The 20,872-nt window shown below is 39.9% G+C and overlaps 1 protein-coding gene across 1 annotated transcript in view; it reads left to right on the plus strand.

Annotated features, from left to right (window-relative positions):
* The window catches only part of MICU2 (mitochondrial calcium uptake 2), a 155,438-nt gene that overhangs the window by 71,130 nt on the left and 63,436 nt on the right, over nucleotides 1-20,872 (plus strand). Inside the window, exon 2 of the mRNA XM_080591284.1 lies at nucleotides 17,772-17,919. Within this exon, the coding sequence (XP_080447410.1) occupies nucleotides 17,772-17,919 (148 nt within the window). The remainder of the gene's footprint in view (nucleotides 1-17,771; nucleotides 17,920-20,872) is intronic.

The raw sequence follows: 20,872 nt of genomic DNA on the forward strand, positions 1-20,872 counted from the left end.
GCTTTTATTCAGCTCAAAGTTAAAGCATTTTTTTCCAGCTATCAATTTACAGCTTAAGATAATGGATTTGGCAGTGTGCAGAGCTATTAAGTAATGTTTATTAAAATGGATAAGAAAGGACTTAAGAGGTGGCCTGTAAAATAGAATTTTTAAAGGACTGGTTAGTGAAATAAAGAAAGAGCATTTTCTCCTGCAACTGAAGTTTTATATCCCAGGATAGATCATTAATGAAAAAGATTGTGGTGATATCATCTCATTATTTAGTAGTTTGCGAATTGATATGGAAACTGCACCTATGAAGGTGGGTTTTTTTACTTCTACTGTGGGGCTGGAAAACTTAGGTGTGTTAAATATCTATCCTGGAGAGAGAAATAATCGACTGTATTTAAGTTTCCCTTAGCCACAAGGCTAGCTTATAATTTGACATAAACGTGACATTCCCAGGGTCTATTATCCACTGTGCAATTCTTCACAATAGGCACTGGATATGTGAAACTCCATGCCAGAAGTCATTAAAAGTTTGCATGGACTCCATGCCAGAAGTCGCTAAAAGTTTGCATGGACTGAAGGAGATGTTGGGTAAGTGCCAGACAGTGACATAACCAAGGGTTGTTAAATACATAGAAACCACATCCAGCTCAGGATGTCCCTGAGCTCAAAATAGATTAATACTGAGAGAATATTTTTATTCCTTCCTAAGCATTTGTGGATGGCCAGTGCACGAATCGATGCAGACACACTGCTACTGGGTCCTTAAGTACAAAATTTTCTTTATTCACATGCTCTGACCTTGCAGCCCCAGATAATCAGGAAGGAGAAGGGTTAGCGGATGAGAGGGACCTTTGGTCTGAGCACTCCTCCATTCTTCTGAGAGCATCTCTGCCCAAATTCAGAAAAACATCTAAATGTGGTTTGTTTTAATACGTTCAAGATAGGCCTAGATATGTGTGAGTTCAGCTCTGAGCATGAGCTTAAATATTTATGTATATGTGTGCATTTACTTGCTTTTCTGAATAGAAGTGCTTTTAAATCTGTGTGTCTCCTGGCAGGTCACGAAGTTGAAATACCCAGGCTGGCAAGTCAAGGCTGTGGGCTCCGCAGTGCCTTGGCCAAAGGTGTGCTCAGGCACTTTTTCTGCTGCTAGAAGAAGGGCATCAGTGTAACTACTTTAGGTGAATGTTTTATAATGAAATGAGTTTTAATGCCATATGTAGCCTTCAAAAATTTCTTCATTAAAAACAAATATTACTGAGTTTACAAACGGACTTTTATTTGGGCTGGCTATTTTCACTATTTTCATGACTAATAAAAATATTAAAACATGATGATATCCAAGTAACTATGGCTAATGCTGTATGTCTGTTGGCAGTAAGGGGTACTCTGGGACCCTCTTCTTCCCTGCAGATGCTCCCCAGAGGTCACCAACCTAAACAGAGGTGGTGGCAAGGAGGGCTTGAGCTTGACTGAGTACATGCACTAGATGCAATGGGAGTCTTCTCTTTCATTGTTAGTCAGAATGGACAAGGTGTTTCCTAAGCACGTCGAGAACAGCCCTTTTACTAGTTTCTACCTATCTCACTACTGGTTTCAGTGCTATTTTTAGGAACTCTTTTCAAGTTTTGTGGTTGCAGAGGAAATAACATCTCCCTGTTCTTGACAAAAATGGGCACTTACAATCTTCTGCAATCAAGCAGCAGGAGTCTTAGATGGGCAGAGAATGGGGTGTGCAGGACACAGCTAAATACGTTTTCCTCTTTTTCCTTGTGTTTTCCATTCAGTTGCCTGGAAAATATGACATACCACCAGATTTAACAGAATCTGCATCTCTGACAGTCTGGAGCCCAGGTCTTGTCTGGAGCTCAGGTTTTGGTGATATTTGCCTCAGGTTTCCCTGCAAACCAAGACAATACCATTGAAGGTGTTAGTGGAGGAACATTAGGCTTCCTATTTTGAGTCTTAAAAAGCAGAATTTGTTGTGCAATGTGTTATTGAGCACCGGTTAAGCTGTTGGAGGTGGTGGTCTTCCCAGTAAGAAGACGGGAGAAATAAAGATGCTTGGGGTTACACTCTAAAACCTTTGGCTGGCTCCTCTGTCTCTCCAAAACTAATTCCCTTTTATGTAAAAAGCCACTTAATATAAGGCCAGAGCTGCATTTGAAGATGTGGTGGTGTTGCAAGTTACATACTGATTGCATTGTCACATTTTAGTATCATAAAAAAGAAATGACTTTAATATCTCAGATGTTGTAGATAAATTTGTAATATCTCCATTTCTTAAGTGAAGCAAATTCGGCGTTTTTATAGTTGGTCCAGCTAGCCCGTTCTTTGCTCTTATCCTGTTCAGGCTGTATGTCACCCTGAAGTTCTATGGCAAATGGTGAATAGTACATGAAAGTCATTTTCTCTGAAAAACTATTCTGGAGAATTTCAGCAGTGTATTAAATTAGAAAATATTGCTAGCGTGGTAAACATCCTGTCTTCATTGTTTGTTTGAGTTATTTCTAAAGTTGGTTTTATAAGACTTGAGCAAATGAGTGAAAGATGCAATATGTTCTCTTACTTAATGTATGTTGAAATAAGCATCTAGCTGCAGATCCAGAATGAGTCTGTTTTTCATGGACTAGCTAGAAATCCAGTTATCAGTTTGTGCTTTAGAATTGTTAAATTATAATTCTGGATGGTGAGTCTTCTCAAGTGGAGGAGGGAGAAACTAACTTGCATTATTTTTAGTTTGTACTGTAAACATTTACAAACAGGCAGTCTGTCTTTGAAAAATGTGGGCATGCCTGAGGACTTAGGATTTCTGACAGGTTATTTTTTTATTAAGAAAAAACAGGTTGGACAAATACAGCATTAATATGACTCAATCTGTTTTTTACCGTTTTATACCTTTTGAATTACATGCTGTAGTCAAGCTATTTCACAAAAGCAGCCTGAGATAGAGATAATCTTAAAAATTTTGAAGAGGAGGAGAAGAGAGAATTGCATCAGATTGAGTTCTGGACCTCCCAAAGAAATGAACTGTTTGTACGAAGAGCAGTCTGCTTCCAAGAATATGGCAGCTTTGATAAATGAAGCAACGCTGATAACCACACAGGTCCTGGGAAGGAAAATCAGCAGACGCTTGGTGACCCACTCGAATGGCACTACAGCCCCTAGAGAAGCAGTTCAAGGTGCAGCCAGGATGGCTGAAAGCAGCTTGTTTCTGGTACAGAGGGATGTAACACAGAAATAGATGGCTGAACTGGTACAGGTTGTGGGGTTGGTTGGTTGTGGGTTTTTTTGGCTAGATTCAGATGCTGCAGAGGAGAAAAGAGTAGTGCTGTGTTGTGACTTGGCTGTCTCGCTAACAGTGCAGCAGCAATTGGCTTTGAAGGGAGGACAGTGAAACATACCTGAGCTTTTGATATGGAAGGAAAGCTCCAAACTGGAGGATGGAATTTATACGCAGCAGTAAAAAAATGGAGGGTCGTTACAGCTCTGCTGTAATCAGGAGCGCACTGGTTTTACACGCTGTAATGGCACCGATCGAAATACGTATTTGTCAGTGTTACAGCATTTACAGCTCTTCATAACAAATTTATTTTGAGTTTTGGGGTAATGCTTACTGAAACTACTGAATGGAAAATGGATTTTTCGCATTTCATAAATCTAATATCCTGAACTAATATCCTTTCCTTGATGTCCGGTTCAGAGGTAGCAAGTCATTTTCTCTTTGCAAATAAAATGTGTCTGTAAATTTAACGAATGTAATGAATGCAAGGTTCTGTAACTTCCTTTTGGTGCCCTTAACTTTCTGTCACCTATTCTAGTTTTGGTTTGTTTTCCTTTTTTCCTGCTAGAAGCTGGCAGAAGCTGATTTTAAAAGTTCTGATCCACACAGCAATGTGCTGCAGCTCCTGGCGTCACGCTTAGCAGGCTGGAGTATGATGCATCCTGCAGTCTACTGAGGACTTGAAATACTACACAGATCTTTGGGAATCCTTTCAGATAATAATGCTTGCTTAATTGGAAGTAAATATGTCAATTTGAACAAGCGGAATTAAAGATTTTTGAGTAGCATTACTTTTTTGAACACTGAGAACAGAGACACTTGAAAGCAGTGTGGATGATCGCAGGACTAATTAAAGAGCAGGACTGTCAGAACTGAGATAGGACTTTGGCTGTGGTTTCTGATTTTTTGGGCAATGAGTGGCCCAGCAGAACCGTGCATCCTGCGTGTTTCTCAGCTGTCTCTCTTCATCCACTCTTTCCATGTGTGATCTCGGTGTCAAATGCAAATGCTTTAGGAGAAAAATTCTGCATAGGTAGAAAGTTTAAAAAAATAAGTGAGACTAGGAAAAATAAGTCTAGGCATTGGAAAATACAGTGCCTTTTAAGACATGCAGGTTTTACACACAGCATTGTCACAAGTTCATTCACTCCTCCAGAAAACAAATGATTTGTTTAGAAGCGAAGTCAGCAGCTTTATGGAGAAATAAATATAACTTTACAACTTAATCACAGTATAAACATTTCTTGCGGTTGAAACTACTTTGTTGTTATTGTTGTATTAATCTTACAGGACACTCGGATGTTTGTTCCTGGTCCCTCCTGGGACCCGCTAAGCCCCCCGAGCAGGAGGCTGACCCGTCCTCTGCAGAGCTCGGCTTGGCAGCCGTTTTTCATGGATGCGACTAAACCTTCAATGAAAAATAAAAGGAGAGGGAGAGAAAGAAAGGAAAGGAAAGCTCTAAAGGGATTCTGTTTTCTTTCTTCTGCATGTCGTTATTCTCTGATTAATTTGCCACTATGGAAGTTTTATCTAGTAGTGTTAGTTCACTGTGCGTAGAAGTGAAGAATTTCACACTTCACAGATGCTGTTTATTGCTTCGAGAGGTTTGGTGGTAGAAGTCTTTTTCTGTGGCAACCTAATCAGTTAACTCCCCATCAGTTATGCCACCTTTTTAAGTACCAGGCTCTCTGAGAACTGAGAAAATATCTTGGTACAACCTAGGTAATAATGGGGTTTAAAATCTAAGACTTTTAATAGAGTTAAGAGTGTATTGTGACAGATTCAGCTATATATTGTTTTGTTTTCAGTTTGCTTGTGTAGAAGGACCTGGAGCATACCTGTTGTTTTTTTTTATTCACATATTTCTTTTTACCATTTGCATGGGTCTTTACCCTGGAAAAGGTCATTATAAAACAGCTGGAGAAAAGCCTGAGAAACTGTCCCTCTCCCCCCCAGGATATTCTCAAGTTTTTGGGGCAGCATTAATGTGGTAAGCATTGTAGTGGTCACATTATCACAAAAGGAAATTCTGACTTGTTCTGAGCACAGTATTCCTGTGTTTCCAGCAATCTGTCACGTCTAGGATTCTCATATATGTGTTCTTAGGGGTATAACATTTTTTGAGTATTGCCCATTATTTGGGCTTTTCTTTATTTCAAAGAGCACTTTATTATTTATTTATTTTTTAACTTCACAATACATACATCAACAGCTATTGTACTTGCATGACATTTTCTATTTTGTTTTTCTTTAAAAAAAAAAAACTGCTAATTTTCTAATTCCTTTACTGGAAGATGTTTCTTAAGTCTCTTTGCTGTGTAGAGCCACCATAGCAATGTACAATGGGTACGTACATTGGTATGATGTATAGGGACGTGTGATACTGTTAAATGGATGTGTGGGATAAAAGAAGAGCCTTAAAACACCAGTTTGTAGATCCTGTGGCCAAGGAGATCTCTGTTTCCAGAAAGTTAAAACTCAGTGCTCCTGTCTCAGAGCTGAACAGCAGCTCAGAGTTTTCTTCACTGCATTTTTCGACTGAGTTTTCTTTAGGTCAAAACCTTCAAAAAGGGAGACTCTGTAATATGGATAAATCCATAACAAACACAAGTTTCTTTTAAAGTATTTGCAGATAAATAGAAGCACTTATTTATGGAGACCAAAAATGGCTAGCTTATATGATACTTTCACGTTTAAGATTGTCATCTTTTTTTATTATTGTTGAGAGCATGTTATGAGCATTTTGAAGCCTTACTTAAGCATCCTGCTTTGTTTGGTTTGAGATGCATTTAATCTTCTATACAGAACTGTAGCTCTTCATCCAGGAAAATGAATTCACAGGGTATTTGTGCTTTTGGGGTTGGTTGTCCATGGCAGAGAAGCAATTGCCAGTCCACAGGTTGTGCCTGCTGCGTGCTTGCTTTTGGCCAGTGCTGCGGTGCCCTGGGCAGCAGCTGCACGGCACAGAGGAGTTGCTGTAGTGCAGCCCCAGTGCTGGGATGGACGTTCCCTGGCAGAGCAAGTCCAACGTATCCAGGTTAAAAATTGGCTGGGTAAAGTATATGCCTTTTAACACATAATTATATCTGGCAGGCAGCACGTATCGGTGACGCCGCTCTCCATGTCATTTTCTGCAAGGCGCTGTTTATTCAGCCACTGTTTAAAACATTTGGGATGTGCAAACATGTGAACAACAATGCTTAAAAAAGACTGGTATTCTGCAAAGTGTTTTGAAAACATGCAAATGGCAGTCTTTTCTGATGACAGGGAGGCAGTTCCTCTGACAGTGTTTCCCTGGAAGTGCGCTGTCCTTATCAGACCATGGCAGTGCCATGCCTTCTCAGGGCGCTGGGGGCATCCCATTGCAAATGGAGGGTGTGCAGAGCTCTTGGGAGTGCATGCAACCACAGAGTGTATGCAGAGGCACTCTGAAGTTGTTATAAAAGGTTTGCAGGACCAATTTTTCAAAGACATTTCTGGTGGGTTTTGGTTTTAGTTTGTGTTGTTTTGTTTTTGTGGATTTAAATTTTTATTTTTATTTTTACTTTTCTGCTCCCATTATCACTAAACTAACTCCTGTCATAATTCCCGTACTATTATATCTACCATTTCTTGATCAGTCCTCACATATCTTATGGTAGCCATCTTCTTTTTAGCCTCTTTTCATACTTAGATATGGATATATTTAAATCTGCACAACCATTAAATGCTAACACAATGCAACTGTTACAAGGGTATTTCATTGGAAATGTAACCCTTTTTTAACTATGAAATTCTTGACTGTCTACTTGTACACTACTACATCAGATCAAACTCCCTTATCCTTGCCTTTTCATCCCTTTATTTTGGTTTTGAACCTGTACAGCTTATGTTACCTATTGAAAAGTCTTCTCACCTTTTTGTCATCTTCTCCCAGTCTTGCTTTTGGGGTTGCATTCTTTTAGATCAGTCTGCTATTTCTGCCATAAGCAGTTTGTTTTCTCTTTTAGATTCTTACTTATTTGTGGTGTTTCCAGAATTCATTAATCTACCACTTCAGAGCAAAAACTTTTCTGTCACTCAACCACGTACTATTAAAGCCATTAACCTTTTCTTTCTGTCTCTACAGTTGGTACAGGCTCAAGCACTATGACAGTAAAAGCTTTTAAATCTGTAAAACAACCAGGTAAAAATGTAGCACCTTGCAGTTGGCATGAGGTGGACCACAAAAATTCCCACAATTTCAAGTTGCACTTCTCAAACTCAGAGCTATACAGTCCCATTTTGAAGGGCATGCGGTTAAACTGAACCATGATGTAGTAAATGGATTCTCTCTTAATGTAGTTTGGAATAGATCAGGTAGAGATGTTCTCTGCCTTCCCAGACAAAGCAAGAAGCCATCTGAAAGGGCTATATGCTTTCCTTCTATAGCACAGACACACATACGAGGTAAACGTGTATTAACTTGAGCAACCCTAAAGATCTGCAAGCACGGGGTGAGCAAAGGCTCTGCGTGGTCCCCTGCTGTTCTGTATATATTTATTTAGTCCTCGAAGACAAGTGTGTTGAGCAGTGTACCAGCCACAGTGGTGGAATTGGTAAGTAGTGCAGTGTGATAACTTGCAAGTCGAGGTGTAAATGTATGGTTTGTTAAATGAATTGGTTCTCCGTCTCGTTAGAGCTTGTGGACCTTCTCTGCCTTTGTTATGTTCTGTTGGTGGAAATGTGTTAGTTTATGACTTCTTCTGAAGTTCGTTTAAAAAGTGAACTCTGCTAGAACTTAAAGAATTGAATAGTGAAATTAGAAAACCTTTTGTAGTGAGGTATTATTTCAGTATTATCCTTACATTCGGTCATATACTTCATTTGGTAGGGTTCTCGTAACAGAGGAAGACCTGCTGTGTGTACACCAGCTTGGTCTGATCTCCATGAAATAAAAGAGTGGGAGAGAAAGACTCAAAACAAAAATTTCAGGATTTTAGGTGCAAATAAACTGTTCAGCTGCTGCTTCAAACGTAACTAGCTAGAACTGGCACAGCAGAATTGTCTCAGCAGCTCTTTGAAAGAAAGGAGGGGCCTAGCACCTGTTATTGCCTAGAAAGGGGTGCACCTAATTTTGGACTATTTATATTCAACAGTGTGAGGAGTGCTCAGACACCAGGGTACTCCATTCTCACTCTGGTTGCACTAACCAGTTATTTTAACAGCCTGTTCTCTGTCTCAGAAGTGATTCCCAAGAAAGTATTTTTGTCAGTCTTGGGATTTCAAGACTTCGAGCTTTTAGTAACGTAGTTGTTTATCTAGTTTCACGTTGCTAAACAGTCATTCAGGTGCCTAGAACTTTTTTTCAAGCAGACATCAGTCTCCCAAACAGCCATTCTTTTCTCTTCTTCCCTGGTTTATTCTATCCAGACTTGATCTGCCAGGTCAAAAAAAATGTAATGTTGAAAACACTGATACAGATTAAATCACTTCATTAGAATGTTTTGCTTTTCTTATGCCTTTAACTTGATGTCGGTTTTGGAAATCGGTGAATTTGATTGAGATTCTGCATGATACAGGGCTCACGTTCTTTATTTGAAAGCACAAGCTCTTTTGGCAATGCAAGCTTTCTTCAATACTAGAATCCTGAGCTTTCTGTGAGTGACATATTTGCATGGATTTCTTGTTAAAATTCTTATTCATCTATAAATCAGTGCATCGTATGAAACTTTTCAACCTTGAGCTCCAAGCTTTATCATCTGTGCATTTTTCATGCATGCTAGGGATGTTAACATGTGCAGCAGGGTTTGAGGTTAAGTTACGTTTTCTGTTATTTTGATCATTTCAAATTGGATTGAGTTGAAATTGATATACAATTATGACACAAGTTCACTGCAAAGTTTTCATCCGACTTAGAGAAATTTGATACAGAGTCGCTAAATCCGTTTGTAGATCTAGTGTGAATTAATGGATCCAAACTTAAGGCTGCCAGAGAGCCTGCTGGCACCAACTGGATTTTAATTACATCCCACACACTGGTTTGGTTATCCTTACAGCAGATAAAATGAGTGGTGCAAATTAACTCTTCCAGATTCAAGCAGAAAAAAACAAGCATTGATTCTCTTTTCAGAGAAAAGAAAAGTTTTATAACTTATTTTTTCCTCCAAAGGAAAGGGAATGTGGAAGAAGGTGTACAGATGATGGAGGAAAGAAAAGCAGTGACAGGATACAACAAGGCAAAATAAGAAAATTATATAGAAAGGAATAGAGTAAAAAAAAGAAAAAGAAAAATTATGTGCAGAAAATCAATTGGAAAATGTAGAGTATTGTGTGTACAGAAAATAGATTAAGATGGAAAACATATAAAAGGTGTAGACACACCAAGACAACAAATTTGTGCAAAAGGAACAATATAAAATGAAAGCAGAAAATCACTTTAAATTTAGGGGAGTGATATGTATATAAGCTTATTTTAAGTCACTTCTAACTCATACTGAGCTGCAAATATTTGAGTTTGTACAAAAGTGCATACATTTTGGATGGATGAGAATTTGCTTAGCAATGTAACAGAAGTCACCTAGGTAAGGGTTATCAAGGTGTTATTTATGTAATCCTTCATTTTTATTTAATGTATTGAAAAAAAAAAAGTTTAAAGATGCAGTAAATATATGGTCTTTACTTGACTGAAGCTTGCTATTTTCATTCCAAGAAAAATCAAAGCCAAAAACTGAACACCATGAATTCCTTATTAGCCTCTTATATTAAGAGACTGATAAACAGATTCCTGAATCCTTACATAAATCTGAAAATTAATTTTAAGAAATGATGTTATTGCCCTTAGGCGTTTCTCAGCGCAGGAAGCCAAGAAGGAAACGAGGTCTTCAGTAATGCCCCCAGACGCCAGCGGCCGACCACTGCTGATCCGTTGCTGTGTCTACCGCAGAGGAGAACACTTGCATCCTTGTAGAGTCCTTCTTGTGTCATTAAATTCCAATATACCATCGGCTGCCGTAGCTTTACCGTTTACATTCTCAAATTAATGCTGGAGGTTCGACATAAAGCCACAAAGGCAACTGAATTCCCAGCTAAAGCCAAAACTTCATTCCTAATGCGTTCGGCTGTGCTGCGGTGCTGCGGGACATGCGGCACGTGGGAACCCCCACCGCTGGCCCTGGCTGCACACAATAGACCGAGTTAAGGATGGAATTTCAGCTCCAGCCTTAACGTTAATGCAGCATAGTTCGCCGTGCTTTAGTTTCACCTTACGTGGCACTGGCAAGGACAAAAATACGCTGAAGTCAATCACAAAGTCTTTTTCAATTACGCTTACAAGAGTCTCTTGCAAAAAATTAGTAATAGATTCTTCTCACCCATTGCCTCTGAGTAAATGTGAATGTTGGTATCTTACTTGCTACTGTGGGAAACTGCTAAGGTGTTTGATTACAGATGTTTTAATACCTGAAGTCCAGCCTTAAATGCGTAATTGCTTCCTGCTGTATACCTCTCCTTGCTTGAAACTCAGTTTGTGGAATTGAATTAAAGAGAACGCTGCCTTTTGCCCCATACATGCATTTTTATGAGCAAAATGAATGCTTTGTCAGTGCTTTTAGAAATGTCAGGAATGTCAAATCATTTTTGTCTGAAGGACTCCTTGGATGACTCAGGAGAAAGTACTTGGAAATTATTCAGGACTTAATTGAAGTGGGAAGGATACTGAAGTGTTGAGAGAGAGAGAGCTCCCCTCTGCATGTTTTAAGTGGGTGCTTCAAAAGATCAATCTTAATTTTAAGTGATTGAATCAGCCTTTTCTTCAAAACATAATTCTAATTCAGTCTTTGGTGAGGTATTTGGAATATTGATTAGAACAGCTACTCATCATTATCCCCCCTCAGATGAAATGAGGGTTATGCTTCTAATCTTTTTTAAAAACTCATAGCTTCTAGCTCCTTCCCACCCATTTTCATCCTTTGCTGTCTTCTGTGAGTCAGTCATCTTTGCTTGCCAAAGGCAGAAGAGATACATATTGATGAAGAGAAAAACAGGGAAGGAGGGGGGATTTACTGCTTTTACACAAGCATGTAAGCTGCTGTCTCAAAGTTTTTTATATTTTGAATGTAGCTACATGACATGGCCCATACCTGCTTCAGGATGCCCACGTCCCCTGATTTCTGACACAGGTAACCTTCTGCATAGGATCAGGACTGTCCAAAATCATAGTTTCAGGAATAACTTGATGGCTGGTAAGGGCAGTCCAGAAACAGCAAACAAAATTTGGTGGAAAGAAGCGACACAGTTAAAGCAGAGACAGAACACCTCCTGAAATGATTATTTTGGTCTGGAGAACAGTCGTAGTAAACTGTATGTAAGGCTCATATGCTTCTTTTAGGTTATGAGAGTTGCTTTTGTGTGGTGAAATGAAGGCAAAATGAGGCAGTCCAAGGGCAGCAGCTGGCAGTGCAGCTCCATTTTCCCCTGTCGCTGTACGGGCTGAAATAAGCTAGCTCAGAGCAGGGAGAGCGGATACGCACGGCATCAAGTCAAAGCCATCGTAGCCAGCGCAAACCAGCCCACCAGCACGGAGCTGATCCGCAGGTAAATGACTGATGCTTCTCTGCACGCCGCTCCCAGTTCTCCTGGGCACAGGAGCAGAGACCAGAGAGCCCAGCTGCCCCTCTGTGCAGCCACCCCTCATCCGACAGGGCTCTTGCTGAAGGTCCCACGTCATGCAAAGCCATCTGTACTGTCTCAAGACCCAGGTTGATTCTCCATCTGTGGTGTCAGCAATCTGCAATGCGTACAGCCAAGCACAGGTAATTGAGTTGACAGTACTCGAGTGGTTGCTCTGTCCCTTGATCAGCTGAATGCTTCTGGAAGAGACTGAGAAAGTCCTTTCATTAGGCAGAGATCCACTGGGAGATCCCTTTGTACCTGCACAAGCACTAAGTAAGCGTTAGCAATTGAGAAAAAAATAAAGTCAGGCTGTTTCAGTACTTCAGTAAGAGTGGAATTGTAGCAGAAATGATTATGGATTATATGATAAATGGATTTATCGATGTGTGTTGGCATTTACATGCAGTTGCTTTCACTGATATTGCTGATTTTAATGTGGCAGTATTTATATATCTCCATTCTTTAAAGAATTAAATTTTGTTGTGCAAAACGTCTGATTACATTTTAAGAAAAGGTATTTTGATCTTAAAATAACTTTGAAGTGAATGTAACAATGATGTTTGTTTTTTAATCTAGCAGAAATGATAACAGCAGAATGCAAGGACGTTTGTTTTGTATCCTTCCTCTTGTTTTACTTAAATCAATTTGCCTCTCATTATAAAAATAAAAGAAAACAAAAAGCAGCCTTAAGTAGATTGCAAGAAAGTAGCATTTCCTTTTTAAAACTAGGGGGAGTTTGACTATAAATTTGTTGCAGCATTGCGACAAATAGATGCACCAAATGGTAGATGCACCATAGCATCTATGGCAGTGAATTTATAAGCCTATATCGTTTCATTAGTGTAAGTCAGCTTAATCAGTACTAGGTAGGAAGCACTTTAAAGGACAAATGTCCTGTAATTGCAGAAATAATTGTATTGAATTTATTTGTCAAACTGTGGCTATATGGCTTCCACCAGAGAAGTCATCATGTTTTGGTGTCACTACAACGTGCTTGTGAATTTGTCTTTTCTGATGCCAAGTGTAGCAGGTTCGAGTCCTTACTTGGTATTAAACCAATTCAAACGTATTATTATTGGGTTTGGAAAGCATTTTGGGAAAGATGGTAGTTACAAAGTTCTATGTCATCCAGAACTGACATTTGTGTATTTGGGCATGGATGCAGCTGCCCTCACCCTGGACATGAACTTCTACGTGTTCCTTACACACTTTCCATTCTGGCTGAAACCTCTTACGCCCCGACCACTCTTTTTCTCCAAGCTTCCACCCTCTGATTATGTTTGCCCATATTTTCATTCTCATGCAATAAAATTGTGCAAGCATGTTTGGAGTGAAGGAAGGTCGACTTTTTTGTGGCTCTCTGTCCCTCTTTGTGTCTTCTACACTTTCTATGCACACAGCGAAAACAAGTCACTGTAATTGCACTCCAGAACTGCTGTTCTCTCCACTCACTATAAAGGGATCCTGCATTAACCAGGTTTATGTCTGTAAATCCCTGAAGGGAGGGTGCAGAGAGGCCGGAGCCAGGCTCTGCTCAGCGGTGCCCAGTGCCAGGACAGGAGGCCATGGGCACAGCCGGGCACCCAGGAGGCTCCCTCTGAGCACCAGGCAGCACTTCTGTGCTGGGCGGGTGACGGAGCCCTGGCACAGGCTGCCCGGAGAGGCTGTGGGGTCTCCTCCTTGGGGATCTCCAAAAGCTGCCTGGACGTGGGCCTGGGCAGCCTGCTCTGGGTGTCCCTGCTTGGGCAGGGGTGGCACCAGATGGTCCCCAGAGATGCCTTCCTACCTTAACCGTTCTGTGATTCTGTAATGAAGATGCTACTAGTGTAGCTGTATGAAGTTAGGTAAGACGAATCCTACTATTGTTTTTTTTCTTAGGATTTGTGCAGAATGCAGAGATATTTGGAAAAATTTTAGCCTTTATTCTTACAACTGTTTGGGGGGGAAAGTAAAACCTCTTCAACATTTTGAAATACTTTTTTATATGCTTTCTATTTTGCGTTTACATATTTCTCTCCCAGACTTTCACTGAGGTCTACCTTGCCATCCTTCTTAAAGAGCGTAATCGTGGGATATGAAATAATAGTAAACATTTTGCTTTCATTTCAAACTTCTGCACTCCTGATTGTTGTGCAGCCTTTCCCCTCCCCCCCTTTTTCCATTCGCATGCTGTGACAGTAACCAAACTAACAGGGAGGGAGGGGAGCAGAAATAAAGATACCTGTCATTATAATGATGGTAGGTCAGCTTTGTAACTGGTATGAACTGTGTCTTCTGTTGGTATGCCGTGAATTCGCAGTCTGAGGAGCACATGCTATTCACAAGTAGGGAGCAGGTATGTGTGAGCAGTTGAGCTCTAGTCTAACTCTAGCTCAGCTCTTGATTGTATCTGAAAGGTTTAGAATGCCTTTAACAGATGCCGAGATTCTTATACGGTGACAGGGCTTTGAAAATTTTGCAAAACTTTGAATAAATAGTAGGAGTTGGTACAGCTGATGCATTTCATCCTTGAAACTCGATGAAAGGAAAGGGGCTTGATGAAGCCAAGTAGTCACACATTATTATCATTCTGCTGGGAATGCATTTTCTTCCAGATACAAGACACTGTTCAGAGTTAATATGTGAACTTGGACCTGTCTATTACAGATAAAAATGTAAAACGTGAATTGCTGAAATTCAGTGCCTTGGTATCTTTGACAAGGTTTAGCTTTAGACAGAATTTGGACAAATACTGCAAGGCTTCAGAAGCTTGGAAATCCAGTTGTTATTAAGGTATTGTAGGATTAACCATTTACTTCTTGTCTAAACTTCTTTATTACTTCTTTATTTTGTGTTTGAGCAGAAAGATTGGTCTTCATTCCATAATTTTAGCTAAAGGACATCTGTGAAGCAATTTTCCAGTCTTAAATTTCCCACAAGGCAAAAATTGCTCATGTTATTATGAGAAGATGATGATTTTTATAAGAATGCTGCATGTGAATACCCTACAACTATGAACTATTCATTTGATATCTGCAATATTTGTTGAATCTTGTTAACAAAGCAATTACAGAATTACTCGTCCCCCAAAGATGTAAAAAGAAGAAAGCAAAAGCACAAAGTACATTAGTTTTATTTTTAAACTGTATTTTCCAAAATGTACAGACCTGAATCACAGAACAGCAACAATGCATCTTGTGTTGTAGACCATGATAAAGGCTCCATACTGTGTAAGAAAAAGTGTAAAGCAGTGATATCAATACAAAATGCTCATATGTAAAACAAAACCTTTGCTTTAGATACTTAGAAGTACCCCCATTCGTCTTCCATATTGAATTTTGTCTGTTTTAATTCTAAATTATGAGGATTTTGTGAACAATTTCTTTTTTCTTGTTGCTCCCTCCCCACACCTTCACTGAAAATCCAGTTTTAAGGGAAGCAAGCACACTATATTGGGAAACTAAAATTGTCTATAATCGGTGCTCATATTGTTCTGTGAAATATTTTAAATAACTGCGTAGTGCTAATACAAGGTGAAAGAGGTGGGATTAGATGACAGGTTGCAGCATTATATTGAGAACTATAATTAAGTATGAATGTGATAATCATTGTTTCCAGGATCTGGCTATAGATTTGCCATTAATACCCATTGTCTTTTGATCCCCAAGTCATATGACCCAGTTAGGGACCATGGTGTGCAGAAAAAAAGAAAAGCTGATGACATGGAGTTGAAATGCTCCCTTCTCTTCTCATTGTCCACTGAACCATTTTGTCACACTTTCTTCAATGGACTGGCTACTGGCTGCAGCTTGAGGTCTACCCCCCTGCTCCTGGAGTGCTTCACGTCCAAGGATTTGGCCATTCCTCTCAGACCACCCTCGGTCCTATTATTTGCAGTGGCCTGTGTATCAGCAGCAGTCCTCCACATCTTCCATCTACCCCATCAGCCTGACACTAACCCTAATGGTTTTCATTTTACCTTCAGAGCCCAGTCCAAGAGCTAGAAGCTACCATCTCAAAACAGCTTGCATGTTCATCGTATCAGCTAGATCCCCTGCTGTCTTTGCCACTTCATACCAAATCCCTGGCACGTTGTCAGCTGGCTGGAGGAAGTATAGCTGCTACTGCTTGATTCTGCAACTGTTCAGACTCAGCAGAGGAGAGCGAGTTGGCAGTCCCCATCCTGGAGGAATTACACGTTAAAACTGACAGTGTCAGAAGCCTGATCGCAGCTTTTAAATGAGAGTCCCATTCCCTTCTCGCTGGCCCTGGATGTGTGTAAAACACACAGGCACCCCATCACCAGCTGCAGTATATGCAAGGGTCTGTGCACATTCCCAATTCTAACAACTTCCCATGCAATTAGATACCTGCTACCTTGCACGTAGCTATCATCAGTGAAATGCCAACTTCAGCAAAACCAATCTGTGTGTTCCCACTGGCCTCCCTTCCCCATCCATGTCGTTTGTGACCCCAGTTTGCCCCATGAACACCCTCAGCAGAGCAGACCCCATGTGTAACATCAGAGATCCTGATGTGCCTGCGGCTGGTTTGAGTGGAGCCAGGAGCCGCTTGTCCTGCCCTGTCTGAAGGCCCCTGCAAGAGGTTGAGGAGTAGCCCTCCTTTGCAGGAGTTAATCCTCTTTTATAAAACACAGCACACACCGGCAGTATTCTGAAATGCTTGACTGCTAAGCAGTCAGTAGGAACAATCCAGAAACTGAAAACTGTGAAAGCAAACAGTGATTGTTTCCTGGAAGGTTCAGTGCTGCCTTTTGGTAGGCCGTGGCCTACCTCGGCTGCACCCACTGGTCTGCGTCAAGTGCTTAGTGCCGCAGGCATTGACCTAGCTGCAGGTCAGTGCTGCTATTTCATGATCGGTTCAAGTATGTCCAAGTTGAGATCTTGATACTCAGCCTTGTTTGAAAGCTTCTGGCTGCTCCATCACTTCCTCACAGCTTGTAGCAGTCCTAAAACTGAGTGCTGCTTCTGGTGGTAAAATCGTCCCGCGGTTAATGTTCAAATATGCATAGCATGTTCTGAATTTTACAGTGTCTTTTTTTTCCTATTCTCGCTGTCTCTGAAATCCTAAAATGTAGATGTCTCTGTTTCACTATGAGAAACATAGTGAAGCTGTGTCCTCTCCTTCTGCCTGTAAGTGCTGTTACTACTCTTCGGAAGTACTGCCAGCTTTTATGATTTCTCTCATGAGTCTCTCAATAGTTACGTTTTTTTTTTTGGAAGGGGGTTGAAAGTTTTTTGTTTTCTTGACTTATTGAATCTTTGGGTTTGGTGATAATATCTCTGACTTTACTGTTGATTCTTTAATCACTTTTCCCACTTTTCTGACTTCTCTAGAAGATACATGCATGCTTAAACCAGAACATTATTTGTTCCCCCATCTTAGGGCTTGTTCCATAAATTGATAGTTAACTTCAGGAGTGAATCCTTTGGTGAGCCAGACGTTAACCTGGCAAAACACCATTCACCATTTGGTTGGTTTTGGTTTTTGTTGAGTTAGCAAGCTGAATTTGTCTCAGCAAGAGTCCAACAAGTAGCAAAGCTGGCAAACAGGGAGGTGCAGGACCATATGGCCAGGAGCAAGGGGAGTGGGAAGCAAGGGCAGCCTTTGGTGACAGCAAGCCATTAATTTGGCTCATCTGTGTTCTTAAAGCGTGCTCTCAGTGAGGCCAAAAAATACTGTGAATGTCACATAAGCATGTTGTTCGTTAGGACTGTGCTATAAAAGCTTTAATTTCTGGTAGTCTCTTGTTGTGGCTACCCACTAAATACTGAGGTTAATCAAGATGAGGTATAGGATTCTTTCTAATTACAGAGTTGGTCTACAAATGCAGCCGTCTTTCTGCATGGATTTTTTTCTGTTTCAGAAGGAAGATGTTGCAAATGAGGAAATGGCTGAAAAACTGTCTCTCCGGAAGCATCGCTTTATGCATTTTGCATCACTGGAGTATGAAGGAGAATATTACATGACACCAAGAGATTTCTTGTTCTCAGTAATGTTTGATCAAGTTGAACGTAAGTTGTTTTCTCATCATTGTATTTGTGAGAGAAAAGGAACTTGCAAGTACCCTTAAAGATGTAATGTACAAATCACTGGGACAGGATTCTTTAAGTGACATCAGCCATCAGAAGCGAATTGATAATTGTGCATATGGATTCTCACAGGCACCACCTTGTACGCTAGTGAAGTGAGGCTGATGATTTAGAAATCTGGTGACTTGATGATGGCATTACGTCTCTGCATAATTTGCATGTCTGATCAGTATGTAGTTCCTCAATTACTTATGTGCCACAGAAAATGGTAGGACTGTAATATGATAATGCTTGTGTCATTCCTGTCCCCGTTATCTGTCTGTCCAGTTTACCAGAAAGTACTGAAGTACTCTGTGACCTTTTTTTTCAGATGAGGCAGTGATGGGAGTGACGTGAATGAGTGTAGTGAAGTATAGAGCTCAGCTCTAGGTTTTTGATTTCAATTCTTTTCTGGTTTATAAACCTAGCTAAGAAAAAATGAAAATTGTTTGCATGTTGTTGTTGTTAAAAAAAAAGTACTTTTAAAAGTGTGTACTTTGAGGAGGAGCTAGGACCAGCATACATTGTTGTCCTTATGGTTTTCCGACCTCATTAATCTGCCCCATTCATTAGGCTTTGTTAATCCATAATGTCCATGTTATTTTTTTTTAATGATATGTCTGTTTTCTCAAAAAAAAAAAAAAGGCTTTTATAGCTTTCCCAAGAATCTTTTGCTTCAGAGTTGTTCAGAAAGGTTAAGTTCCCCAAGTTTCAATGTCACTCAGAAAACAAATTCCCTGTTAGTACATCTGCTGAGGGAAAGGGGAAATCCAAGCTTCAGTAATTGTTTGCTGGATGGTCTGCACATCCTAACTGACCTGTGAAGCATGTTGTATAGTAAAAGCTGTTCACAGCCTGTGATGCTCCAACGCTCACTGCCTAGGGAGCAGGGAGTGTCAGAGTCACTTGAGGGTATCAAGAAGGAAATAAAGAAGGGAATTCAAAGCACTGTGTGAAAGACATGGAGGAAGAAGGAGACTTGAACATACTGTGATTCAAGCCTCTGATTTTAAGGGAAACCTGGGGCAGAGCGGAGTTTACAGAGCTGCCGGTGGTCCAAAAATAGGACACAACAACCTGTAATAAAAATAAAAAATCAAAAAAGAGTTACCTTGTGTCTGCCAAAAATCTATAGCTGATAAGGGTGCATGGCTGCCCTGCTGACACACAATTTCTAATATTATACTAAGCTGAATATAAATCCTTAGAAGGACTGTATGAGCTTGAAGGTCATGGAGATTCTCAAAATAACTTTTGGTTTTTTAAATATATGGCAAATGGAAAGAGTTTTTTTCCCTTCAAGATTTATGTCAGTAAGTTAAAAACCTAGAAGGGATTTTCTTTTTGAGTTTTCCAGCCTGAAACAGTGAAAGACAGTGAGTACTGAAATTTTCAGTGTTGAAGGTGTGGCTTTCAGACGGTTGTCTGTGAAAGCAAGGTTAGAGAAAGAAGTGTTTTTCAGTCTTAGCAGTTCATACATATTAATTGATTACTCCAACTATAATAGTATACGTGCAGATTTTTAATGAAGTGGTATGCGGATAGGATTTATTTGTAATGCAGCCAAGTTAATTTCAGATAATTTGCTAATATAAGTAGGAAACAGCTTCAAACAGAAAAGAAAAAATAATGACAAGAAAAATATGTGAACAAAAAAAATCTTTGCACTAACACATATTTAGCATTTCAAGTTGACGTCTGGCTCACAACAATAACATTGTAGACAATTGGTAGAAAAATGTTAATACAAGAACCTAATGCTCCTAAACATTTTTTTAACCATCATCGGTGTGAGTTCTTTGGCCGGTAGCATAAACACAATGGTAAGCATTTCTCTTCAAGTCATATTGCTTGGGATTTCAGGTTTTCTTGTAGCTGTAAACAGACATAGTATTTGTTGGCTGAGAAATATGGTGGCCTGATTATTTTGAAGGCTTGTTCATGTTTGTTTCAAAGAGTTTCCTCTGAGGTAAGCATGCAGACTTATGTCAAGACTCTGTCCAGGTATATTAAGAGTAGGTCAAGATGGTGAGCTTCATTCCAAAGCAGTAATTATATTTGGAAACTTCTGGTTTGTATCATAAAATTAATTCCCTTTTAACCCTGAACAATGGTTTTAGAAAGGGAAATGGGCAAGGCAACACTACTCCTAGAAAGTTCTTCACATAGAGAGATGCAACTTTAAAATGTGATACTGCACTCAAATGGTAAGTCTTCCGATACTGAATTTAGAGTTGTAATGATTTGGCTATTCTACACTTGCATTTTATTAATCACTAATTAAAAAAAAAAAAGTTCGAAGCACTCAAACATTCACCCTCATAAACATTTGCTTACAATAATTGGAGTTTGCGAATTGGTTGTTGTGTGTAATAATACAGAAGGTCTAGTTCTGTCTGTAGGCTGTTCTCAAGTTTTGTTTTTGCTGTCTTTCTTAAAGCCCATAGTCCAGAACAGGGCATCATCCTCCATCGCCCAAGCCCTCCAGAAATGTTCTCTCAAATGCGGTCTTTGCAGCAGATTTGGGAAGTTAATTCTGGCTATTTAGGACCAATAGAGCAAGCAAGTTCCAAAATGCCGGGTTCCTTACTCAAAACAATCTGCTGGCTGTTCTGTCGCTTACCAAGGTCCGACTGAGACTGTTGACCACAGGAGGGAAGATAGCATCTCAGCAGGGCTTCTGTACATCCTGAACAGTATCTTAGATGTTATCCAGAAGCACCCGTGCTTACTATGAAGCACTGATGTCAATGCTGTTGCTGAAATGTAGCAATTAATGAGCATCAATTTATTTTGGGGAATATAAGAATAATAATGTACAGTAAATTCTGGGTTTGTGGTTAGTATTGATAAAGATTCCCTTAAAGGCTGCAGACCATAAAAGTAAATTGCTGAG

Source organism: Anser brachyrhynchus (genome assembly GCF_964034855.1).
Source record: "Anser brachyrhynchus genome assembly, chromosome: 1".
Lineage (NCBI taxonomy): Eukaryota > Metazoa > Chordata > Aves > Anseriformes > Anatidae > Anser > Anser brachyrhynchus.